General features: G+C 45.5%; 1 protein-coding gene across 1 annotated transcript in view; it reads left to right on the forward strand.

The window, feature by feature from the left end:
* KAT6B (lysine acetyltransferase 6B) overlaps positions 1-27,671 on the forward strand; it is a 367,576-nt gene that overhangs the window by 314,827 nt on the left and 25,078 nt on the right. Inside the window, exon 16 of the mRNA XM_082268915.1 lies at positions 24,567-24,816. Within this exon, the coding sequence (XP_082125041.1) occupies positions 24,567-24,816 (250 nt within the window). The remainder of the gene's footprint in view (positions 1-24,566; positions 24,817-27,671) is intronic.

The raw sequence follows: 27,671 nt of genomic DNA on the forward strand, positions 1-27,671 counted from the left end.
ACTCTGCAGTGTAGTTGAGCATCATGGGAAATGTAGTTCCAAAACATCAGGGGTGCCAAGGTTCACCATCACTGACCTAGAGCATAGATGTAGTAACAACTATATATATATATATATATATATATATATATATATACACACACACACACACACACACACACACACACACACACAGTATTTCACAAAAGTTAGTACACCCCTCACGTTTTTGTAAATATATTATTTTATCTTTTCATGTGACCACACTGAAGAAATGACACTTTGCTACAATGTAAAGTAGTGAGTGTACAGCTTGTTTAACAGTGTAAATTTGCTGTCCCCTCAAAATAACTCAACACACAGCCATTAATGTCTAAACATCTGGCAACAAAAATCAGTACACCCCTAATTGAAAATGACCAAATTGGGCTTAATTATCCATTTTCCCTCCTCAGTATCTCGTTAGTGTTATAAGGTCTCAGGTGTGAATAGGGAGCAGGTGTGTTAAATTTGGTATTATCAATCTCACTTTCTCGTACTGGTCACTGGAAGTTCAACATGGCACCCCATGGCAAAGAACTGAAAAAAGAATTGTTGCTCTACTTAAAGATGGCCTAGACCCTGAAACTGAGCTGCAGCACAGCGGCCAAGACCATACAGCGGTTTAACAGGACAGGTTCTACTCAGAACAGGCCTCGTCATGGTCGACCAAAGAGGTTGAGTGTGCATGCTCAGTGTCTTCAGGAAATAGACGTATGAGTGCTGCCTGCATTGCTGCAGAGTTTAATGGATTCAGCCTGTCAGTACTCAGACCATACGCCGCACACTGCATCAAATTGGTCTGCATGGCTGTCAGAATGCCTCTTCTAAAGATAGCCCGCAAACAGTTTGCTGAAGACAAGCAGACTTAGGACATGGATCACTGGAACCACGTCCTATTGTCTGATGAGACCAAGATAAACTTATTTGGTTCAGATGGCGTCAAGCGTGGCTGGCGGCAACCAGGTGAGGAGTACAAAGACAAGTGTGTCTTGCCTACAGTCAAGCATGGTGGTGGAAGTATCATGGTCTGGGGCTGCATGAGTGCTGCCAGCACTGGGGAGCTACAGTTCATTGAGGGAACCATGAATGCCAACATGTACTGTGACCTACTGAAGCAGAGCATGATCCCCTCACTTGGGAGACTGGGCCCCAGTGCAGTATTCCAACATAACCACCCCAAACTCACCTCCAAGACGAACACTACCTTGCTAAAGAAGCTGAGGGTAAAGGCGATGGACTGGCCAAGCCTGTCTCCAGACCTAAACCCTATTGAGCATCTGTGGGGCATCCTCAAACAGAAGGTGGAGGAGTGCAAGGTCTCTAACATCCACCAGCTCCGTGATGTCGTCATGGAGGAGTGGAAGATGGCTCCAGTGGCAACCTGTGACGCTCTGGTGAACTCCATGCCCAAGAGGGTTAAGGCAGTGCTGGAAAATAATTGTGGCCACACAAAATATTGACTCTTTGGCCCCAATTTGGACATTTAAGCCTAGGGGTGTGCACACTTTTGTTGCCAGTGGTTTAGACATTAATGGCTGTGTGTTATTTTGAGGGAACTGCAAATTTACACTGTTATACAAGCTGTACACTCACTAATTTACATTGTAGCAAAGTGTAATTTCTTCAGTGAGGTCATTTGAAATGATATAATAAAAAATTTACAAAAATGTGAGGGATGTACTCATTTTTGTGATATACTCATGGGCAGACAGGAAAAAAAATTACTATTGCAACAAAAAGACTAATTTGTGTGATTATAATAGATGTTATTACTGCAGTCTGTCCCATCAACTAGCCTACTACAGACAGTCCCCAGGTTACAAACAAGATAGGGTCTGTAGGTCAAATTTGTATGTAAGTTGGAACAGGTACATTTTTTAAGTGTAACTCCAGCCAAAAATATAATTTTTAAGTATATTCGATAGCATAGGAAAGGGTTAACATCCCTGTAACATATGTTTTGCTGTCTGTGCCCCTGTTCAGAAGATGACACCTCGCATTTTGTCCCTATGACAACTGGAATTTGAAAATTTTGGGTTGTTGTGGAAACAAGAATTGGTAATAAAGCTTCAGTGGAGACACCTTTTTTTCCCAAATATGTTATTTATTGAGAAAGGCAGTACAGTGGAAAAAGCAAACCGAAATACAATTTGGATCGAAAGATACCCTAGTCAGATAGGGGAAACCTCTTCCATACACAACAAACATTCAAGAATAGTAGCTCGTCGGTGCAGGAGAAAACTGGAAAAACATGTCTCCACGTCCCCAAGGGGAAGCAAAACACCTCCCCTCGGGTCTCGTCTTAACTACAGTAGCTCAAGACACCCGGAGAAAGATGAAAGAAATCAGCAGGGCAACAAAAACTTTTCCCAAACTGTAACTGCCCAACCTTTTGTAGAATGTTGAAAACATAAGAGAAAGAAGTGCAGCAGCGCAGCGTAAGAATTCCAAGGGAGGGGAAAGAATGAGGGAGATAGAGGGGCGAAAGCGGAGAAAGAAAAGAGAGGAGAAAAAAAAAGGGGGGGGGGGAGGTGGGGCGCCCGACACCGACAGCGCCACCTGCCGATCAAGCATCAGCTTTAAGCGCCCAGAAGAGACTTCCCCTTGTCAGTGAAGATGAAAGCGTTCCAGAATCCCCACGTCTTCTCATATCGTTCCCTTCTGTTCTGCGCCGTAAGCATGAGGTCCTCCATCCGGTTGATCTCCACCAATTTACGCGTGCAATCATGTATAGTGGGAGTTCTAGTCGACTTCCAGAGCATTGGAATGCAGGCTTTAGCAGCACATAGCACGTGTGGGATAATTGACTTCTTACTCTTGGAAATCGGCATGGGAGATAACTGCAAAAGATAAAACTCTGGGGTGTCAGGAAGGGTACGGTCTGTGAGTTCTCCCAGAAGCGCCCGCACATCCCTCCAAAAGGATGCAAGCCGCGGACACGACCAGAAGATATGCAGCAAGGTCCCCACACCTTCCCCACAGTGCCAGCAAAGCTCTGACGTGTCCGGGAAGAACTTGTGTAAAAGGGAGGGGACTCTGTACCACCGGGTCAGGATCTTTCAATTCAATTCCTGTAGTTTCGTACAGGGGGGGATTTTCAGAGCCAGGGTACAGATCTTTAGTCGTTGAGCCTAGGTCAACTGCAGCTGGAGATCCCTTTCCCACTTCCCCAGACTGGGTAGCGTGTAGTCATCCGCCGGGGTGGTGGAGACACCTTTTTACCATAACTCTTACAGGACTGAATTTCCCTTCCTAGGGTAGATTTCTTCTCACTTCATGTTGTCTCCCTCCGTTTGTAAGTCGGAGTCGTTTGTAAGTCGAATAATTGTAACCCGGAGACCACCTGTTGAAGACAAAGTTATCTGCAGTATCTGATGTTTTACCCCTAAAACAGACTGAATAATGCATTGGAATCATGTTCTTTCTGCTTTGAAAATAATTAATAATGTTTTTCACATTCATGAGAATGTGCACTGCTTTTTTGAGAAAAAGGAGTGTAAAACCTGAATGCAAGACAAAAAAAGAATGCATAAAAAAAAAAAAAATGTCTTTATCATACATCACAGGACACAGCGCAGGCTATAAATTATAATTACCTGGGTTATGCAGGACCTGTGGGTGAATGGACTCTGGCAGAAACACAGGACATCCTCCCCTCTACGGGGTTCGTACGGTCATTAAAAACCTGGAAAAGTTATGGAATTCTGAGATGACACTTTCCAGGCCTGGAAAGGTCATGGAAAAGTACGATTTTACAAATGTTTTGGAAAAGTCATGGAAATCTGGGGAGGAGCGGCGGGCAGCGGCGGGGGGAGCAGATGCTTAAAACTTTTTTATTGCAAATTAATGTATAATTATTTTATTTTATGCTTGTGCACATTTCCGGGTCCGCAGCAGCCGAGGAGTAGATCATACACCAAGCACCAATCGCTGGCAGCGGGGAGGGCCGGGCCGCGGTTTGCCTGTATGTGACTGGCCAGCAGCAGCAAACCAATCGCAGGCGGCGGAAGCGTCACTGGAGGGCGGGCCGCATGAACGTGATGATGACTCGGAAAGGGGTGGTAACCGTTTCAGTTACCGCACCCCCGCGTCATCACGTTCATGCGGCCGGCCCGCTCTCCAGTGACGCTTCCGCTGCCTGTGATTGGTTTGCTGCTGCTGGCCAGTCACATACAGGCAAACCGCGGCCCGGCCCTCCCCGCTGCCTGTCATTGGTGCACGATCATTTCCTCGGCTGCTGCTGGCCAGTGACCGACCGTAGGGCAAACTGCGAGCACCTACTGTACCAGTCCTACGGCAATGTTAAAAATAAATGTAAATAAATAATTAAGCATCCAATCCTGAGTCGCCTTAGTTTCTGTGAGAACTCTTTTCTGCCTCATGGGACTGTTAGGTTCGGCCTAAGAATAGTAAGCGCCGCATTTTTTCCAGCTGCACCTTCATGACTCACTGCCACCTGAACAGCTTTATTTGGGCAAGCAGGAGCACCACTGTTCTTTCTCCCAAAAGTAAGTGCCGCATTTGTGCACCATCAGATCTGTGCCATCCATACCAGTCCGCCTGCACCTCATGACTGTCGCTTGGGCCTAAAAGATTGCTGTGCTGCATTTTGTGCATCTCACTGTCTGTGCCATCCATACCAGTCTGCCTGCACCTCATGACTGTCGCTTGGGCCTAAAAAGATTACTGTGCTGCATTTTGTGCATCTCACTGTCTGTGCCATCCATACCAGTCCGCCTGCACCTTATGACTGTTGCTGGGGCCTAAAAAGATTAAGTGCTGCATTTTGTGCCATCCATACCAGTCCGTTCACAGTTACAGCAATGCCAGGGAAATGCAGCTTTAAAAATGTATGGCTTCATGACGAAAAGTATGAGAGGTGGCTGGAGAAAGATCAGGACCCGGGACGTGCTAAATGTACAGTGTGTCGTAAAACATTTGACATTTCGAACATGGGAGAGGCAGCATGGTCTAGCCACGCTAAAGGTGCAAAGCACCAGTCTGCAGCTGCGTGCTCGACAGCTTCCAATCCGATCGCTGGCTTTTTCACCCATGCGCCTGAAGTGACACCGGCTCCCAGCTGCGGCAGCGGTGCTTCCACCTCATCCTCTGTAAAACAAGGGACCATTTTGAGTCACGCTGTATCCACAAACGAAACTCTAACAGCAGAGGTACTGTGGGCTCTAAAGGTGGTTAATTCACACTATTCATACAAGTCTTGTGAAGACACAGGTCAGCTTTTCCAGACTATGTTCCCAGACAGCAAGATAGCGGCCAGCTTTGCATGCGGCGAACGTAAGTGCTCATATTTATGTTCAGAACAGTGTTGCTGGACACTTATTTTTTAGTTGCTTCCCCTTGATTTATGTTATATCTCCTGTGGATTACGTTAATCCATTTCTAAGCGGTTCTCAGGGTTTATGTTATGAAACGTCGTTACTGTGCAAGCGTTATTTAAATAAATATTTCATATTCCACTGTACACTACAAAGCTGGTCATTTATATTAGTAAAAATATGCTGGGTGTGACATAGATTTTCTTCTTATTTAACACGTATACATAGACATTTCATGAAACATTAGGTCATGAATATTTACGTGAAGTCATGGAAAAGTCATGGAAAAGTCATGGAATTTCATTGGTGAAAATGTGTATGAACCCTGCCTCTATAATCCCTCCCATACAGGAAGTACCTCAGCTTTTTTTTGCCATATTACAAAGTGGTTCCAGCAGGGTTTAAAAGACTAGTTGGCAGGTCCATTCTTATAGCCCGGGGCCTGCTACGTTGAAGATGGTAGTTTTGGCTTTTTGGTGCTGGATCGTGCATTACAGAATCCTGTGCAATTCGGTACAACCAAGGTGCTTTTGGTAGGATGCTGTATAGGTCCAGGACAGTGGACCCTGAATGTAAGTCCCTGAAAGTCCGTTGTGACAGCCCACTGTGAGGGGTGAAGGTTGGATTAGTGGCTTTTTGGCAGGATTCTGCAGCAGGAAACAGATGACTGGCCCTTTAAATGGGGAGCATGGTAAGTTGGCCTGGATCACCTGGGCCAAATTCGACCCACCAGGCCATTTCACATGGCTCTCGCACCCAGGGGGAGAGGTGAAAGTGAGATGTGGACAGCCTATGAAAGAGCTGAACTCTGCACACTGTGAATCGCACACCTCTAAACTCTGCACTATGTAAGTAGTGCACCCCTGAACTCTGCACTCTGTACAAAGCGCATCCTTGAACTCTGCACATAACGCACACCTGGTATAAATTGCCCCTTTAAGGTTCTCTCACTGTGCAATTTGAACACACCCACCATTCAGTGTGGTTCGGCAGGGGGGCATGCTTGAGTTCCTGCATCTGTTCTCTGAGGAAAAAAAAGCCCTGGATAAATGTATATACTCCTACAAATACAACTGGCCCTTTGAGGACAACCATAATGCTGAAGGGGCCGCAATGAAATTGAGTTCAACACTCCTGGCCTCAAAAGTCTTCCTTGTCTGACCACTGTGATGTTCATGTACATGTGGTATTCATGTAGCCCCCCTTTTTTTTTTTTTTTTTTCATAGTCTTCATGTGCCGGGGATTGGCGAGTGGGCCTGTGCATTAGCATGCATGTATGTGCAGGGCCTGCTCGTGGAGCATGTGCATGCGTGGTGAGACTGGAAAAACATTGCGGTGGCAGGAGATGAGCCGATTGTGTTTTTCAGGCTTCTGGTGGCAGCAGCGCTGCAGTGCAGCACAGTTAAGGAACACAGAGCAGGCTTTTGTCTAGGGCACATGAGTGGCACACTGTCTGGGGAGGATGCTGGCAGCTAAGTGATCTTCCATGGCTCCCATTATTTGTCTGTCTGTCTATTTACTAAGATATGTGTTGGGTAGGGTAGACACATAAAGGAAGCCTGGCGCTTAGATCTAGTCAATCAGAGTATCCAAAGGTCTGTCTGATGGAACCAAAAAATTTAAAAAATTAAAAATACCATATGCAGCTGACCCGTATTCGGACCCAAATGAGAACAGCACCATACCAACAGAAAAATGGGGAAAATAGCACTTCCAAAGACCAGGACAACCAGGCAAGAAGTGATGGATACAATATCCTAATTTAATGTTGTTGTTATTATTCTATTAAACTAGGATATTGTATCCTTAACTTCCTGCCTGGTTGTCCTTGTCTTTGGAAGCGCTATTTTTCCCCATTTTTCTGTTGGTTTGTTGGGTAGGGTAGCCAGTCTAGGCACAGCCCTGTCAATTAGCACACTTAGAGGAAATGTGTTCCAGAAAGCAGGGAGGGGGAAACACAGCTGGGCATGGCACAGGTGTGTGGCCATTAGGTCCCAAGGATTCTGGTTGTAGTCCCACTGTCTTTGCATCTCCCAATAGACCAAAAGTGACAGGAGCGTCTGAGCCACTGCAACTGGTATTGTGGCCACTGTGGGGGCATCGACCACGAAGTATGACATGGCGGTATTGGCAGGGTTAAAAGGGAAAATTGCTGGTATGATTAGTTTTAGAGGTGCACCGAAAGGAAATTTATGTGCAGAAACCTAAAATGCAGCATGCACCTGGCCGAAACCAAAAATGGCAGTTTTTAAAAAATATTTATATTTTTATTTATAACTGTTATATTCAACTTTTTAATTAATATCAATTTAAATTAATATGAATTTATTGTCGGTCATTATTGGCACATTTAGTGCAAGAAAACCTCAAGAAAAATGTATCCCTTTAAATTCTTTGTATGTCTCCACACTGGTGCATTGAGGTCCCCTTCGTCAGACCTCCTTCTGGTGGTAAAAGGAGTGGGTGGATATTGATTAGTAAATGGTTGGAGCAGAAGAAGGTCAGATGGTAGAATCTACCTCTGAGAATTCCAAGCCTGAGAAAGCTCAAGGATGTTTGGTTTCTCAAGCTGAGGGGTGTTAGTGCAATCCCTTTCTGAGATGGTTTGTTTTGACTTTGTTACCTCTGGCAGAGTCCTCATCAGTTAAATATTCCTCTTTGGGGTCTTTGCGACCACCTTATAGTTCACAAGCCTTTCCCTTGCACTCTCTTAGAGGAGATGTTGCATTCAGGATGGGATCACCTGGATAAGGAATTTGTGCCGCCAAAAAGGTTTTTTTCTTCCCTATCCAGTGGTACAAACATTCTTTAAAAAATTGTAAAAAAAAAGTAAGCCTGCAGTGGATGCAACAGTGTCCTGTGTCAATTAGAATTTAAAGTGCTCAGTGGATGATGTCCAAGTCTTTAAAGACCTGGCTGACAAGAGGCTGGAGAAGCTGTTAAAAGCCTCTTTTGCTTTAACTGACTCTTTGCAACCTGTGGTGGCAGGCATTGGTGTTCATCAATCTCTTAATGTGATTCTTTAGGCTTTGGCAAAGTGGAGGCAGATACTAGTGAGGGGTTGTCAGAGTTGGTCCAGGCCTTGTGTTTCACAATAGGTGCCCTGAAGGACACTATACAGCAAATTTCTCATTTGGCTCTGGTGTCTGTTCACATGCCCAGGATTCTGTGCTTGAAGAGCTGGTCCTTTTGAACTACCCTGTAAAAAAAAAAAAAAAAAAATAGTTGGCTGGTTTTCCCTTTTAACGAGGAAAACATTGGTGAGGACTTGGATAAATATATCCAAATAATGAGTGGTGGAAAGGGTTCCCTCTTGCTGCTTAAGAAAAAAAGGCATGCATCCAGCCTATAGATGTTTGGCTGCTCCTGGTGTTCGGTCTTTCTACATTTAGGCAGTTCTTTCAGTGCTTTCAGGCGACCAGGACCTCAGGAAAAGCCCAGAGTCAAGGGCAAAGGAGGCCCTAGCTTGCCAAGTCAGCTAAGCAAGATTCCAAGTCCTCTTCGCTATGAAGGGACACCCTTACTTGAGTGGGTGGGGGGGGGGGGGAAGGTAATGCAGGCTTTTTCCAACAGCTTGGCAGGAGACAAATTCAGACAGCTGGGTTCTTTCCATTGTCTCTGAGGTACAGGTTGGAATTTTGGGTTCTTCCTCCTCCTCAGTTTGAGATTGAATATACTGGTAGATCAATGAAACATCTTTGTTTCAGGCAGTTGGTCAGCTGTTGGCACAGGGGGGTAATCAAGTTCACAGTCCCAAAGCCAAATGGGGATTTGCGGTCATTTCATATCGACATGATAAAAAGTTTTGCGGCTGCTTATGGCATACCACATCCTATGGCCACATCAACGCGAACGCGCCCGATCTCATCTGATCTTGGAGGCTAAGAAGGGTCGGGCCTGGTTACTAACTGGATGGGAGACCGCCTGTGAACACTAGGTGCTGTAGGCTAATTCTCTCTGGAGAGGAGACGCCTGAGAGGGGACATGATGGCGATTTACAAATATCTCAATGGTGATCTCAACATAGAAAAAAACTATTCAGTCGCAAGGAATGCATGAGGACACAAGGCCATACAATGCGATTAGAGGAGAAGCGTTTTAACCTCAGGCTACGCAGGGGGTTCTTTACAGTAAGGGCTACAAGACTGTGGAATTTTCTACCACAAATGGTAGTAACTGCGGGGAGTATGGCTACTTTTAAAAAATTCTTAGACATACATCTCAAGGATCAAAACATTCAGGGGTATGTGAAATGATTACAGTCACACACACCTACACAGGTTGAACTGGATGGACTATTGTCTTTATTCAACCTCAATTACTATGTAACTATATAGTTCCAAATCCTTTTTCTCGATCGTCCATTGACAGACGCAGCTCTCATACTTTTTATCCATTGGGTTATGCTGCCCCCTGCAGGAGTAGTTCTAGGCAGGAAAAAAGCAATTCTCCACACCCACAGGGCTATCTCCATAGGCATAACCCCACACCCTCTGCTCCAGCAAACCAGTGTTTCTGCTTAGAGAAGGAGTAGGACCTAGGTTTCCTGCTGGGACTTCGGTCTCAGATTTTTATTATTTTAAGAATATTCTGTTTTGTTTATATTTACTCACTTTGCTAGTTAGTGTTCAGGGGGATCCTCCTGGTGATCTGAAAGCAATGCCGGCTGGGCTTTCGCACTGGATAATAGAGATCCTTAAGGCCTCCCCAGCCTGACCTACGAGCATGAACAGGTTATAGTACCACACTAGGCCTCGCCACGACGGAACCTCTTTCTGCGAGTGGATGTCTCGCAGCGACCTGGAACGCCCTGAGACGCAGCATGCACCTCGGCTCGCAGCACCCCCTCCGGGTGGGAGGTGGTTCTGCCTGGAGCGGAGCCCACCCGGTCCATGGTATAGTGAGTAAATGTGGCCCCCCTTGCCCCTCTGTGATCTTGGGGGGGGAAGTGAGCCTTCTCCTGGGGATAATGGAACCTGGACTTCCTAAAAGATCCCCCTGGCCTGTCAGGTTACCCGGCCTTGTGCCCTGTCCTGGGGGGTGCTGTGGCTGGGGCGCCTGGTGTCCTAGAGGGGGTGGCAATGGTACCTTTTTTCCTTCTGGGTCTGATTGTAGATCCTTGAGGCCTTCATTTTGGGGGTCCCTGACCGTATTGGCATGGCGTGGGCGCCGCCATCTTTAGTGTGGGCAATATAAAATATTTTTCCCATTCACTTGTATAGGCCAGACTTTTTCCCTGTGCTTACTATTGATTTGCTTTGGCAGCCATTTTTGTGTAGCCCTATGGAGCTATACAGGCAGCGTGACCTTTCACATTCCAATCTGATGTCCTATCCTGTGACTCCCACTTCCTGCTACACAGTCCGTTTCAGGAGGTTTCCTCTTCAGGTGGTAAAGTACTGGGGTCTTTGTGGGCATGTCCCTGCACACTCTGCTGTCGATATATATATTAAAGGGGGACTCCGCATACAGCGGCGATCAGCGCTTTGAAAGTGACAGTACACCTTTTTCTGTTGCATTGAATATGGAGTCCCAGGCAGTGAATTCACCCTCAGACCCCCTTAGTGCGACGCCCGAACCTTCCGGATCGCAGTCTCCGGACCTGTCTTCTTCAGCTGCAGCGTGGGAACGCGCTTTGGTGGAAGCCCTAAATGTTTCAGTAAGGGAAACTTTAAAAATGGCAGATGAGCCCACGCCGGCAGGGACACGGGTGTCTTTTGGCTCCCGCAAGACCTAAAAATCGAGCAAGGTTTTTTTCTTGTCCCAAGAATTTTCATGATATTGTTAATGACCAATGGCGGCGCATCAAGCATGTGCTAGTAGTGCCTAAGCGTTTTAAGCGCCGTTATCCCTTTGCTGAGGCGGTTTCCAACCGTTGGTCGGTACCGCCCAAGGGGGAATCACCCTGTTTCCAGGTTGAACAAATCTACTATTATAGTGCCTGTGAAAGATTCCCCGGTTTTCCGACATCTTCATGTGTTGGCGGGTTCTATTCTAAAACCGTTTTTTTTTGTCTGTTTTAGTATCAGACGGTTACGGAATGGATTAAGGTTCTGAAGGGGAACTTGGATTCTGATATAGTTCCCCTGGAGCTGATACAACTTATGGACCAGATGGCCCAGGCCCTGGTGTTCCTGTGTGATGCGGCTTCCCTGGTGGCCAGAGTGTTGGCTGTGGGGATTGCCTTAAGACGCATGGTTTGGCTGAAGAGGTGGTCGGCTGACCAGGCTTCCAAGAAAGCCCTAACAGATCTTCCTTTTCTGGGAGAGCGATTATTTGGCGACTCGCTGAATGAGTTGATCAAGGGTCTGACTGGCGGTTTTTTCATGCCGCCGTAACGCAAGAAAAAGGTAAGCCATTCAGAGCTTCTGGTGGGACTAAGAAGCAATGGGGCAAACGCAAGACCAGTCAGCACATTTCTGTGGACAAGTCCTCTTCAGCATGAAGGGGCGCCCTCACGCGCTTCTGGGGTGGGGGGGACGTTTGTGCTACTTTCAAGAACCCTGGACTTTCTTCATTCAAGACAAATGGGTTCACAAACTGATTCGTTCCGGGTACAAGTCCCTCCGCAGGAACGCTTTCAAGGTTTAAATTCACACCTGTTCATGGTGCCCAGAAAGGAGGGCAAGGTGTGTCCAATCTTGGATCTCAAGGCTCTGAACTGCGTTGTGTGGGTGCAGAAGTTTCGAATGGAGTCCATTTGGTCGGTGTTGCCATCCTTGAATCGGGATTTTCTGGCCTCCATCGATATCAAAGATGCTTATTTGCACGTCCCCATCTTTGAGGGACACCAGCTATTCCTCCGCTTTGCCGTGGCAGAGGAGCACTTTCAATTTGTGGCATTACCCTTTGGTCTCGCCTACGCTCCCAGAGTTTTTAACCAAGGTCCTGGCCCTGGTGCTGGCCTTGGTACGTCGGAGAAGAATTGCAATTCTGGCATATCTGGACGATCTCCTGTTACAAGCAGACTTTCATTCAGATCTGCTGGGCAACATCTTACTTACAGTTCAGACCCTTCAGGAATTCAGGTGGACCATCAATTTCCAAAAATCTGCTCTGACGCCATCCGTATGGGTCACTTATCTGGAGCTGACTCTCGATTCTGCCCTGGCGAAGGTCTTTCTTCCTTTGGACAAGCTTCAGAAGTTGCAAGGGGCGATCGGGTTGCTGATGGAAACCGATCAGTCTTCTCTACGAACTTGCATGAGGGCCTAGGGTCTGATGATATTGACCTTCAAGGCGGTCCCGTTTGCTCAGTCTCACTCGAGGCCTCTGCAAAAAGAGATTCTTGCAAAATGGAACAGGGACCCTCGGTCGTTGGACCAGAAGATGAGTTTGAGCCATCTCACGAGGTCGGCTCTATCCTTGTGGATCCATTTGCCAGCTTTGTGTCAGGGTAAGTCCTTCCTGCCGCTGTTCTGGATGGTGGTCACCACGAACGCCAGCCTGTAAGGCTTGGGTGGAGTGCTGGGGAAGCTTTGTGCCCAGGGGACTTGGTCAACATAAGAGTCCTCCTTGCTGATCAATATTCTGGAGCTCAGAGTGATCAAGCTTTGTTTGTTCCACTGGAGGAGTCGGCTACATGGTTCTCCGGTTCGGATACAATCGGACAATGCCACGGCTGTGGCCTACATCAATCAACAAGGGGGCACCAAGAGTATCCTGGCGGCCAAGGAGGTGGCCAAGATTCTGGTTTGGGCAGAAGACAATGTTCTGGCTCCTTCCGCGGTCCACATTCCAGGTGTGGAGAATTGGCAAGCGGATTACCTGAGTGGTCAGGTGCTGGATCAGGGGGAATGGTCCCTTCATCCGGAGGTGTTTCATCTCCTGTGTATCCGGTGGGGGACTCCGGAGGCGTCTCGCCTCAGCAGAAAAGTCCAGCGGTTTGTGGCCAGGTCCCAGGATGTTCTGGCCGACACCACAGACGCTTTGGTGGCTTCTTGGAGCCAGTATCAGCTGGTTTATGTCTTCCCTCCGCTCGTACTCCTGTCGAGGTTTCTTCGCAGGGTGGTGGTGGAAGGCATTCCAGTTGTTCTGGTGGCACCAGACTGGCCTCGGCGGTCTTGGTACTCAGACCTGGTAAAAATGGTTGTAGATCCTCCATGGAGACTTCCTCTGCAGAAGGATCTGCTGTGTCAGGGACTGATCTTCCATCCTGCTTTACGGTCGCTGGCTTTAATGATGTGCCTGTTGAAAGCAAGGTGTTGAGGGATAGAGGCCTTTCTGACTCAGTGATTCCTACACTTTTGAAGGCCAGGAAATCGACGTCCAGCAAGATCTATCATCGTACGTGGAAATCGTACATTTCATGGTGTGAATTGCTGCAGCTGCACCCATGCTTGTTTTCTATAGCTAGGGTTTTGGCCTTTTTACAAAAAGGGGTTGAGCAGCGATTGGCTTTGGGAACTATCCAGGGCCAGGTGTCGGACTTGGCTATTTACTTCCAGCGTCTGTTAGCTACTAATAGCTTGATCTGCACTTTTATTCAGGGGGTGAGTCATCTGGCTCCTCCGAGGGGATCCCCGTTGCCTCCATGGGATTTCAATCTAGTTTTGTCTGTTTTTCAAAAGCCTTCTTTTGAGAATATTAGGGAGATTTCTCTGCTTTCTTTGTCGCAGAAGGTTTCCTTTCTGGTGACTATTACTTCTGTTCGCAGAATGTCTGAGTTTGCGGCGCTGTCCTGTCGTTCCCCTTATTTGGTGGTCCACAGAGATAGTGGTACTTCGACCTAATCCGTCTTTCCTTCCTAAGATGGTGTCAGATTTTCATCTCAATGAAGACATTGTGTTGCCTTTCTTATGTCCTAAGCCTAAGCATCCCAAGGAAATTGCCTTGCACTCTCTGGATGTGGTTCGGGTGATGAGCGTTTATCTGACGGTAACTGAGTCTTTTAGGAAATCTGACTCTGTGCTTACTGACGGACCGCAAAAAGGTATGGCTGTGTCTCTGCTGCGACCATATCCAGATGGATCAGGAAGATGGTTGTTCAGGCTTATTCACCCAAGGGTCATGTTCCTCCTTTCCCTGTGAAGGCTCATTCTACTAGAGCACTGAGTGCCTCCTTGGGCTTTTCGTCATCAGGCCTCAGTAGTGCAGGTTTGTAAAACAGCGACTTGGTCGCCTGTGCACACTTTTACAAAATTCTACAAGGTTGATTTGTTGGCATCTGTGGATGCTTTGCAGGCTGCTGTTTCTTAAGAGAATCGTTAATTTCTCTTTAGGGGTTTTTTCTCTCCTGGGTGAGCTCCTGTTGTTCTTGGTTGTGCTTCATGTTACCCAGTTGGCTAAGTTTAGCCTTTGGAGTTTACGTTACTATCTGGTTGCGTTCTTTCCACCCCTCATGCCTACTCTGCTTTGGGGCGTTCCAATGGATAAGAAGTATGAGAGATGTGTCTGTCAATGGACGATAGCAAAAACTGGATTTTTGTAAGAACTTACCGTAAAATCCTTTTCTCTGAAGTCCATTGACAGACTCAGCGCGAAACTGGTTTGCTGGAGCAGATGGTGTGGGGTTATGCCTATGGGGACAGCCCCGTGGGCGTGGAGAATTGCTTTTTTCCTGCCTAGAACTACTTCTGCAGGGGGTAGCTTAACCCAATGGATAAGAAGTATGAGAGCTGCATCTGTCAATGGACTTCAGAGAAAAGGATTTTATGGTAAGTTCTTACAAAAATCCAGTTTTGTATGAACTTAACTGGTTTAAAGAGGATTTTACAAATAGAAAAGGTTAAAAGAAGTTGATCATATCTATATCAAAGAACCATTGTACTGTTCAAAAATAACTCTGCCTATTAATATCCATGCTTCTTCAGGACCTTACTTCCTTTGAGGTGAACAGTCTGACTGCAAAGATATGTTAACAATCGACATGCAAATAATACAACCTTGTATTGTACGAAAAAAGGAGACGAGGGGGGGGGGGGACACAATTCTTTGCAACTTGCACGTGACTTCTGAATCACAGAAGATTGCAACGGGATTGTGATGGGTATCCCTGCCCCTAGTCACCACCCAGCTATCTGTTACTAACTAGTTCTCTTTTAAACATATGGAGCCAACCGCTTATAGTTCCTAAACATATGGAAAGGAACAATAGCCAAAAAGGACCAAAGTAAAATTCGCAATCAGCCACATTACTGTGAACTAAAGCTTAGAGATGGGCTTACTTACTTTAAATATCAGTCAAAATAACCATTCCAGTAGGGGGCATACAGCAGTAGAACAACATTGGAAAACATCCAGCATCAGGAAAATCCAGAAATAGAATAAGATCTGAAATCAGAACCAATCAATCATGTCCAAAACACCTACACCAGCTAACGGATATGCAATTATTAACCCATTCCTCTAATATTATTACCTGATAGCTAGTTGAAAGTCTCCAATCAGCCACATAGCAGGAACAGTTAGCTAAAATGGACGATGAGATGGACTTTGCCAAGAAAACAATCAATATGTAGTCATAACTATGGCTCCTACGCTGGACAGTCACTATAGCCTGCTATAAGTAGCCCCTTGAAAAACCATATGAGCAGGCCTTACAACATGATGGGTACCACATCTCATCCCCAATTTTGCTATCCCTCACGGGCTTACCTCCTGGGACGCCAGCAACAACAACAAGCCGCACCTAGCTTCCACCCTGGCTTAAGCACTTCTATTAAAGGTTAGTTGGCGCCAAAAAGCCTGGCTAAATGCCATGCCACAAGGCGGCCGATGACATCATCGCCTAGTGCCCATTCTGTGCTACGTCCCCTGGGCGCACCTAGCTAGGCAGGACATACTCAGTAGAGTATACGGGTACATTCACTTTTGAATGCTTTTAAGCTGTTTTTTCAGCACATTTGTAAAAAAAAACAATTTTTTACCTTTTCTATTTGTAAAGTCCACACCAAAAAATTGGAATCATTTCATATGGCGTTGATGCATTCAATGGTGGCCTCACCCCAGCAGGGGGGCTTTCTTGCATCAATACACATCAAGGACGCATATCTTAATGTGCCAATTTTTGCCATGCGTCAAAAATTATTTTTTGTAGTAGAGGGCCAGCACTCTTAAGATTGTGACTCTGCCTTTTGGTGTTAGCCCCAGTGCTGCATGTGTTAAAGTTTCAATGAGTGTGCATCCTGGGATATCTGGACAACCTGTTGCTCAGAGAATGTTTGTTTGGTTTTTTGTTTTTTTTTGCCTCTGGGAAGTAAATCAGGTTTAAGTGCCAAGGAGTCACAGGTCCCCTTTAGTTCATCTTTGCATGATACTGCTGGGGAAGATAGTTGCCACGTTCAAAGTCGTTCAATACGCACTGTTCCATTCTAGGTTCGATGCAGAGGAAAATCCTGTCAGAATGGAACAGGCTGGTTCAGTCTTATGGTTGCCCAATGTCCCTAGCTCCCAGTAAACTTCAGGCATTAAACTTATGGTTGGTTGCTTCTTCCAGTTGTTTGAAATGTAGTTTCTACCAATGCCAGTCTGAAAGAATGGGGAGCCATTTTCGGGTCTCTTTCAGTGCATGGGACTTGATCTCTTCAGGAAAGAGTTTTTGCCTATAAACATTCTGTAGCTTTGGGCTGTTCGACTCTCATTGGTTTACTGGACAAGTCAGCTGCAGTGACTTCCAGTCAGTCTAGTCGGACAATGCCACGGCAGTGGGCACATGTCAGCCATCAGGGCTGCACAGGTGGCAATGGATCCTATTCTGGCTTAGGCAGAGCGTCATATTTTGGCCTGTTGGTCGTGATTAGTTTTATCCTCTTAGCTAAAGATTTATATCGCTTCTTAGTTTAATTAATTATGATTTAAAGCCTGGATTTACTGGGTAGGTACAAAAAATCCAGTTTTCAGCATCTAACGTTTTTTTAGTTTTTGCCAGAGTTGTGAAGATTTTGTAACATCTCTAATAGATTCTCAGGTGTTTAACAACCTTCCTCTAAAATGGATTGCTAGCTGAATGCTAGACTTGATAACTTAAGTGGTTCTTGCTTTTTAGGCTTGCATTTTGCACTTTTTAACAGTGGGGTTCTTAAGCTTATGATCATTACATAGGGGCTGAAGGACCTCTGCTGGCAGTTGTGTGAAATGCGGCTCACATTTCTGTAACTTGGCAAAAAAATGTTTTATTGATCTGGACTTGAACGACAGATAGTTGAGGGAGTCGCTTTACCTTTTTTTGTTACACACAAATAAAACTTGGGTGCCCTAGAACAAGTAGATCATCCTTTTTTAGACGCCCTTTAAAGCCCTGGAATGCAATAAAATTTTTAATACTCTTAATATTTGCATAAAAGAAGAAAAAGGTATTTACCAGAAATCTATAAAACATTTAACAACTGAGTTAGATGGGGTTAACACCTCCCTTCAAAGTTCCTAGATGAAAAAGCAGTATCTTCTTTAGAGTCCCTAAGTAAAACCTATTGTTTATATATTTCCTTTAGGTAAATAGACAATATGGATATGAACTTTTATTGATCTTTCAGTCAATCAACAATAAAAATAAAAAAAAAGCTTCCTATTGGGGGTGTACAGATGTGTTTAAAATAATAGCGGTGTGTTTTAAAAAAGTAAGTAAAGCTCAAAATCCTTATAATAGCTTTTTTTTCCCATACACGCAAATGCATTGGGAACACTGCACAATCTATTCCAAATCAAAACATGAAAAAAATGTTTCAAATATATCACTTTACAGAAAGTGAAGAAAAAGGAATATTAGGCTTTTCCAAAAAAAAGTGTCTGCATTTTTCTTTACAATCTCAAACATTTACTATATAAACTGAAAAATGTTTGAAAATGTAGCTTTCCTGTAACTCCCTGAACTGATTGTATAACCACTGTTTTTGAAAACTGATTCACCTCTGTGTTGCATGGAGTCACCCAGCTTCTGGCACCTGTGAACAGGTATACCAGCCCAGGACGATTGCACTACATTCCTCAATTCCTCTGCATTTCTTGGTTTTACCTCGGAAACAGCATTTCTTTCGTTCATTGACGGACACAGCTCCTGGTATTCATAACCATAGGGTTATACTGCCCCCTACAGGAGTAGGACACTAGACAGAAAAGGACTCTGGCTACACCCATGGGCAGTCCCAGGGGGGTATACTCCCTCTCTGCTATAGCCACTCATTTTTTTTTTTCGTCTAGTCAGGAGTAAGGACCTAGTTCCTTGCTGGGATCTTTAGTCCTGGCAAATTTTTTTTATTTTTAGATACATTTTTTTTTTCTGGAGTTTTCCTGTGAGATCTACAATCAACTGCCAGTCTGGGTGATGGGCTTGAAAATCTGGATCCAGTGGTCACCCTAGTCTGGCCAGCGAGCGCGCGAAGACCTCAGCTCCATGCTAGGGCAGCCGCGATATAGCCCCACCAGAAGGGGGCTAGCCTGCGAGTTAAATGCCTCGCGAGGTTGCATACGACCGGGTCTTGGCCAGAGTCGCATTGTTCCTCCTGGCCGACAGCCCCCCCCATTTTGATGGAGAAGGGTTATGTCTGGAGCAGTGCCCGTCTGGTTCTTGGTATGGTGAGTAGCTGGCCCCCCCCTCTCCCCCTGGAAGGTTTTGGGGTAGACGTGGCCCCTCCAGGACTGTCGGATCCCCGGGTTTCCTTCTTTTCCGCAGGCACCCCCTTTGCCGAATCCCTCACCTGCCCCCCCCCCTCCCCTCCACATACACTGGGGCTTTTTGGGTGGTCTAGGCACTGGGTGGGGCAGGACGCTTGCTAGTGATGGGGGCCGGGGGGTGCGTCGCTGGCGTCCGGACGATCAATTGTGCAGGGGGGTTGTACATGGTGGGGGGCTCCTGCCAGGGGCCCCCTCCCATCCTGCCTTGATCTATACTTGAGGCCTGGTCTCCCTCCTGGCTCCCTGTATGCCTCGTGGTGCTGCACGGGGCCACCATTTTATTGTAGCCTATGTATTCCTATACACGGCAGGCATGTTTGTATAGTCCGGCGGCCATTTAGCGGTGGTTTGCCATTGACAGAGGAGTCCTGTGGGCGGCGATTTTTAGCAGTGGGAGCCCCTACTCATCCCCTGTTGCTGACTCCTGGATGATTTTACTTCCTGATCGCTGCATGTGTAGTGCATTATCCTGGTGGCTGCAGGTGCTTGTTTCTGCGGGTGGGGTGGTGAGTCTGGTGGGGTGCTCTCCTTCTCTGCTGAGGATCGCTTGGTGCTTTGTGCCTGGCGACCGGGTGGTGCCAGTGCGGTGGCTGTTGTCCTTTGCAGTGTTGTACACCTTTTGTGGGGTCCCCCTGGTGACCCAAGGTCACAGTCGCAAGGAGGGGCCGTGTCCACCCCAAAACTCTCCAGGGGGAGTGGAGGGGGGGGGGGACAGCTGCTCACCATACTAAGAACCAGACAGGCACTTATCCAGACATAACCCCTCTTCATCGAAATGGGGGGGGGGGGCTGTCGGCCAGGAGTCTCCCTCTGCTCTGGTGGAAAAACTGTAGATCACAATACTTAGCCAGAGTGCTCTACCCTCTGGACAAACTCCAGAAATTACAGGCTGCAATTCGCCTCCTGCTGTCCAACAGATGGTCGTCCCTCCGGACTTGCACGCGGGTGATGGGCCTGATGGTGTCTAACTTCAAGGCGGTTCCATTTGCACAGTTTCATATGAGGTCCCTGCAAAGGGCGATTCTGACCAAATGGGATAAGACTCCACAGTCTCTGGACAAATAGATCCGGCTAAGACAGGGAACGAGGAAGTCCCTGATATGGTGGCTTCGTTATCTGGCGCTTCAGCTTGGAAAATCCTTCCTCCCCTTGTATTGGACAGTGGTCACCACAGATTCCAGCCTGTCTGGCTAGGGAGGCGTCCTGGGCCTACCGATCAATGTCTTGGAACTCTGAGCGATCAGAATGTGTCTGGATCATTGGAAAAATCGTCTTCAGGGTTGTCCAGTGCGCATTCAATCAGACAATGCCATGGCCGTGGCGTATGTCAATCACCAAGGGGGCACAAGAAGTGTCCTGGTGGCTCTGGAGGTAGCTGGCATTCTAAGGTGGGCAGAACGATTCGTTTCAGTCCTCTCCGCCATACACTTTCCCGGGATGGAAAATTGACAGGCGGGGATTACCTCAGTCGGCAAGCGTTGGACCACGGAGAGTGGTCCTTTCACCCGGAGGTTTTTCATAAGCTGTGTCTCTGGTGGGGCCCCCCCAGGTGGATCTGTTGGCGTCTCGGCTCAACAGAAAGGTGCAAAGGTTTGTGGCTCAGTCAAGGAATCCCCTGGCGGACGTTATAGACACGCTGGTGGCTCCTTGGGGTCGGGTCGGTATCGGCTGATTTACGCCTTCCCTCCTCCCAAGCTTCTGCCCAAACTTCTACGCAGGATAGAGGTAGAAGGGATTCCGGTCATCTTAGTGGCTCCGGACTGGCCTGGTCGGGCTTGGTACGCTGATCTGGTGCAGCTGGTCACCGATGTTCCTTGGATGCTTCCTCTCAGGGAGGATCTGCTCCCAAGGACCGGTTTTCCATCCTGCTTTACAGTCACTGGCTTTGACAGCTTGGCTGTTTAACGCCAGGTGCTGAAGGATAGGGGTTTATCTGAATCTGTGATTCCTACACTGTTGAAAGCTAGGAAATCTACTTCTAGGAAGATGTACATTGTGTGGGGTGAGTCGCTTGGGGTTCATCCTCGCTCCTTCTCGGTGGCTCGGATCTTAACCTTCCTTCAACAGGGGGTTGAACAGAAATTGGCTTTGAGTACCATCAAGGGTCAGGTGTCGGCTTTGGCAGTCTTCTTCCAACGACCTTTGGCCACACATTCCCCGGTGCGTGCCTTTCTTCAGGGTGTCCGACATTTGGTCCCTCCAGTGTGGGCTCCGTTGCCGCCTTGGGATCTCAATTTGGTGCTTTCAGCTCTACAGAAGGCTCTCTTTGAAAATATTCGGGAGATTCCCCTGCTTACGCTTTCCCAGAAGGTGGCCTTTTGGTGGCTATCACCTCTGCATGCAGGGTGTCAGAACTGGCGGCGTTATCCTGTCTACCCTATCTGGTGATCCACAGGGAAAAGGGGGTTCTTCTCCCCTGTCCGTCTTTCCAACCTTTCCAAAGGTTGTCTCTGGTTTTCATTTGAATGAAGACATTGTGTTGCCTTCCCTGTGTCCCAGGCTTAAACACCCGAAGGAAATTGCCTTGCATGCCTTGGATGTGGTTCGGGCAATTAGTGTTTACCTGGCAGCTACCGAGTCTTTCAGGAAGTCAGACTCTGCTTGTGCTCACGGACAAACCTCAAAGGGTTGTCTGCTTCCTATGCGACCATTTCCATGTGGATCAGACAGACTGTGGTTTAGGCCTATTCTATCAGGGGTCAGGTTCCTCCTTTCCCTGTCAAAGCGCACTGTACTAGGGCGCTTAGTGCCTCCTGGGCCTTCCGCCATCAGGTGTCAGTGACGCAGGTTTTCAAGGTGGCTACCTGGCTGTCGGTGCACGCTTTTACAAAGTTTTATAAAGTGGATGTGTTGGCATCCGGCGAATGCTTCCTTTGCCCTCAAGGTTTTGCAGGCTGCTTTTTAAGAGCTGTTTAACCAATCCGCTTCCAGGTTTTATTGCCAAAGCTTAATCGAACAAGCTGAAGTTTAATAGGCTGACTGGCTACCATGCAAAGCTGCACCAGATTCTGAGTGCACCTGTTTTAGTAAATCTCCCACATGGTGTCTCTGAAGTACATGGGCAGAGTTTCACCAACCTGTGAAAAGCTGCATCTAAAAATGTTAGAATAATGTTCTATAAAAAAAATTGCTTTAGTTTAAAAATATCATCTGCAGTACATAATTTTAAAAGATTCCAAGAATCTGGAGAGATCTGTGCGTAAGGGACAAGGCTGAAATTCAATATTGGTGGCCTGTGACCTTCAGGCCCTCAGACAGCACAGTGTTAAAAACTGGCATGATTGTGTAATGGACATAACTGCATGGGCTTAGGAATACTTCCAAAAATCACTGTCTGTGAACACTGTTTGTTGTGGCATCCAAAAAAGCAAGGTAAAGCTCTGTCATGCCGCCATATCTGAACATAATCCAAAAACGCTGCCATCTTCTCTGGAGCGAAGCTTACTTGTCTAATTGTCTGTTGCAAAGTTAAAACCTGTTCTGTGGTCAGACTAATCAATATTTGACATTCTTTTTGGCAACCATGGGTGCCACATCCTCCAGGACTAAAGAGGAGCGGGAACTTCCAGCTTATCAGTGATTTTATGGGGAGCATTAGTGCATATGAAATGGACACTTCTGGAAAGGCACCATCAGCGCTGAAAGATATGTCCAGGCTTTATAGCAGCATATGCTCCCATCCAGAAAATGTTTTTTTCATGAAAGGCCTTATTTCAGCAGGACAATGCTAACCCGCATACTGCATCTGTGACAACAGCATTGTTTTATCATAGAAGAGTCTGGGTGCTTAAATGACCTGCCTGCAGTCCAGATCTTTAACCAATTGAAAATATTTAGCACATCTTGAAACAAAAAATAGGGCAAAGACCCAGAACTTTTGAGCAGTTAGAATCCTATGTCAGGCAAGAATGGGGAAACATTCCTTTCCCAAAACTTAAGCAACGTTTAGTTCCCAGACGTTTACAGACTGTTGTCAAAAAAAGAGGATACTACACTGTGGTAAACATCTCTCTGTCCCAACTTTTTTTGAGATGTGTTCCTGCCATCAATTTCAACATTACCTTTTTCTTTTTTTCTTGAAAAGGTATATTTTATCAGTTTAAACATTTGATATCTTTTCTATTGTGAATAAAATATGGGTTTATGAGATTTTCAAATCATTGCATTTTTTTTTTATGTAGATTTTATACAGCGCCCCAAATTTCTTGGATTTGGTGTTTTATAAATAGGGCTTTTATTTCTTCAGCTACTTTTAAAAGAAAAGTGATTTCACTGGTGAAATGAGGGGCCTATACCAAACTTAAATCACAATCTTTAGAGACCTAAACATGTATCTTTTAGGCCCGGTTTCCACTAGTGCGACTTGCGGTGCGACTTGACACATGTCAAGTCGCACAGCAAGTCAAAACCCATTGTTTTCAATGGGGTCCGTTTCCACTGCCGCTGCTTCAGTTGCCGCGACTTCAAAAGTAAATCGTGTACTACTTTTGAGCGTGACTTCCCTCTATATATGAGGGAAAAGTCTAACTGAAGCCGCAGTTTACTTTCGCTACAAAGTCGTGCTAGAAGTAGCACGACTTCGTAGCCGCACTAGTGGAAACCGAGCCTTAAAACAATTGTGTTCCTGCCTAGCATTCAGGAAAGGGATGGAAAATAACCTTGATAATCTTACTCACAGGGAAAAAATTTCTTCAAGGATGGGTTGATGGAAGGCTACCTTGAAAAAGTCAAATAATCTGAATTCTAGATTAATAATGAAGTTGTATGGGTCTTTGGGTCATAAAGAGGTAAAGAAAAGAAAATTTTGATGATTGGGCCAAATATTAAGATACATTTCCATTATTCTATATATTGGAATAGGACATTTTAATTACATTTGTCTTTTTATGCAACTTTTTATACTTGTCAGGACTAGATTTGATATAAAAATGGTAAAAAGTGTCTTCTGATCACATAATTTTATAATTGACGCTAAATATTCATTTTTACTTGGATATGTGCAATATTAAAACCATGTAGGACCAGCTACAGATATTCTGATCAGAGTTAAAGGAGATGTACAGCCAAAGCTCGTTTGGCTGTACATCTATGGATCATAGGAGTACAGTTTGTTCTGCACTCCTGTGACCCGTTTTCAGCAGAGAACAGACTAAAGTCAGCGCTCTGCTGAAGTCACAGATGTTGGTCCAGGAACCCCGTCATCACGACCAGAGAGTCGGGATCTATGAGGTGTCTGGACCGACACGCGGCTCAGCCTCTCAGCGAGCCACTGAGAGCCTGAGCTGGTGGCTCCCTGCCCCTCCATGGCCCAGCGATCCAATGAGCGAGAAGGAGTCAGAGCAGAGAGCTGCTGACTGACAGACAGCAGCTTTCTGCTCAAGGAGCTGTCAGAACCAAGTAATTGGCGGTGTTCGATCGCTTGGTTCTCATTGTAGAGGCCCCAGGGGAAAGATGCAGCATCAGACTGATGCTGCATTCTCCTAGGTAGGTATACATTGGGGGGGGGGGGGGATCAGACCCATACTTCTCTTTTAATGTTATTTAAATTGGTAACACTTTGTTTCATAAATATTAATTTTAATATTTCTTTTGGACAGAATGCCTTCACACCCAGAAGAAGACGTGGAAGGAAACGGCGTAGAATTAACAGTAGTGTCACTACAGAGACTATCTCTGAGACCACCGAAGTGCTGAATGAGCCATTTGAAGACTCTGACAGGAGCAGCCCTGAGCCACAGCAAAAGGAAGTAGACCAGAAAGAAGCCAATGGTAGAAGAGCCAACCAACATCCTGTTCCCAACAGTACAACAACCGAGAGACTCAACAAAATGGAAGAGCCGTGTGCAAGTATGTCCGTGATATTGTAGGGTTTATTTATTTATTTTTATTTTTTTTATATTTTAGAAGAGATTTGGAATATACAGGTGCATCTCATGAAATTAGAAGATCATCAAAAAGTTAATTTATTTCAAGAATTCAAAAACGTGAAACTCATATATTTTATATAGATGGGTTACACACAGAGTGATATATTTCAAGCATTTCTTTCTTTTACTTTGATGATTATAGCTTACAGCTAGTGAAAACCCAAAATTTAGTATCTCAGAAAATTAGATTATTACATAAGACCAATAAAAAAAAAAAAAAGAATTTTTAATATAGAAAAGTTGTCTTACTGAACAGTATGTCCATGTACAGTATAGTATGCATTTAATAATTGGTTGAGGCTTTTTTTTTTTTTTTTTGCATGAATTACTGCATCACCGCGGCATGGCATGTAGGCTATCAGCCTTTGGCACTGCTGAGGTGTTATGGAAGCCCAGGTTGCTTTGATAGTTGACTTTAGCTCGTCTGCATTGTTGGGTCTGGTGTCTCTCCTCTTCCTCTTGACAATACTCCACATATTCTCTATGGGGTTTAAGTGAGTTTGCTGGCTAATCAAGCACAGTGATACCATGATCATGAAACCAGGTATTGGTACTTTTGGCAGTTTGGGCAAGTGCGAAGTCTTGCTGGAAAATAAAATCGACATCTCCATAAAGCTGGTCTGCAGTGGGAAGCATGAAGTGCTCTAGAATTTCCTGGTAGAGGGCTGCATTGACTTTGGACTTGATAAAACACAGTGGACCAACACCAGCAGATGACAAGGCTCCCCAAATCATCACATACTGTGGAAAATTTTGCATTTCATTTGGAAATCAAGATCTCAGAGTCTGGAGGAAGAGTGGAGAGGCCCAGAATCCAAGTTGCTTGAGGTCCAGTGTGAAGGTTCCACAGTCAGTGATAATGTGGGGATCCATGCCATCTGCTGGTAATGGTCCACTGTTTTATTAAGTGTTTTATGTTCCAGGAAATTCTAGAGCACCTAATGCTTCCCTCTACTGACCAGCTTTATGGAGATGCTGATTTCATTTAACAGCAGGACTTGGCACCTGCCCACAATGTCAAAAGTACCAATACCTGGTTTAATGATCATGGTATCACTGTGCTTGATTGCCCAGCAAACTCGCCTGACCTAAACCCCTTAGAGAATCTGTGGGGTATTGTCAAGAGGAAGATGGGATACCACGCCCAACAATGCAGACGAGCTGAAGGCCGCTAGCAACCTGGGCTTCCAGAACACCTAGCAGTGCCACAGGCTGATCACCTCCATGCCACGCCGCTGAAGACAAAGCAATTAAAATGCAACCTTTTCTTCTCAAATGTTGCATTCGCAAATGGCACAAGCCTCCTCACCTTTGATTTAAAAGACACAACCCAATGGCTAAAGTACAGTTTCATAGCCCAACGTTTAGAGCCCTGTGTTCTGGGGATACGTATCCCCTCTCTGAGGAACTCTGGGAGTAGAAAGATTGCGTAAAAAGACATAATCTGAGTGTTGTCTATAATTAAATATAGGAAAATCTTTACTAATTTGCTATGGATTCTTAAAAGCATGACCTAAACATGTAGTGCCCATTTCAAAATTGGATCCCCAACATTCACAAAATTATATTAAAAGGAGCTGCTTGTTAAACTGCATTAACTACTTCAATACTGGGCACTCTTACCCCCTTCCTGCCCAGGCCAATTTTCAGCGCTGTCACACTTTAAATGACAATTGTGCTGTGAAGCAACCCTGTACCCACAAGGCTTATTTGTTTTTTTCACACATAGAGCTTTCTTTTGGTGGTATTTAATCACCACTTGGTCTTTTATTTTTTGCTAAATAAGCAAAAAAAGAACAAACATTTTGAAAAAACTATTTGTTTTTCTTTGTGTTATAAACGTTTGCCAATAAATAATCTTTCTTCATAAATTTAGGTCAAAATGTAGTCTGCTACATTTATTCCGTGACAATAACCCAAATCAGTGTTCATTATTTAGTCTGAAGGAAAGATATAGAGTCCACAGACTATGGTATATATCTGAAAATTGGTCAGTCCTGATGTACTTACTGCCTCATTTCTTAATGCCCTAAAATGCCAGGACAGTACAAATACCCCTAAATGACCCCTTCTTTGGAAAGTAAACTGTACAAGGTGTTTAGTAGGAGGTCTGGTGAGTTTTTTGAAGTTGTAATTTTTTTTACAAATATTAGGGTTATTAGGAAAATGAAAACATTTAAAATAAATAAAATGTATAATTTTCTTTTTTTTTTTTTACATACTGTTACCATTGCATGAAATCCAGAGAATCGTAAATGCTGTTCACAGCCGACAAAAGTTCTTGTTTTGTGAAGGGCTTGTCACAAGTTGATACTTGAAACGCGAATGAGTCAGACTTCGTCGCTAACGTTGTTGTGATACCAGTGGTAGCTGAGGAAGTTTGTTGTCTTCTCGAACAATAAAACAGCCAAAGATTTGCTGAATGTCATCCAGGCAGAGCAAAACCCAGATAAGGTTGTTCATATAGGCCTGTTGAGAAAGAAGTTGTTGAAGGGACACACCTTTATATCAAACACTTGAGTCAAAGACCACCTTGATCTGATCTGGCTTGTGAGAATGGTACACACAAAATGTGGGAGGTACCAACATTCCTCTCCTTCCTTGGAGGTGGTGCAGGCTCAGCGTGCTCTCTCACAAACCCCTTCTGCATAAAGTCAACAGTGTTTTTTGTCATCTCAGGTTTTCTGTTGAGGGCCTGTTGTAAATTAGTAAATCATGCTTCTGCATGCTTAACATTATTTGGTTGTTTTTCTTGAAGCACCAAATGGTAGTAAA

Source organism: Pelophylax lessonae, assembly GCF_965119305.1.
Source record: "Pelophylax lessonae genome assembly, chromosome: 9".
NCBI lineage: Eukaryota > Metazoa > Chordata > Amphibia > Anura > Ranidae > Pelophylax > Pelophylax lessonae.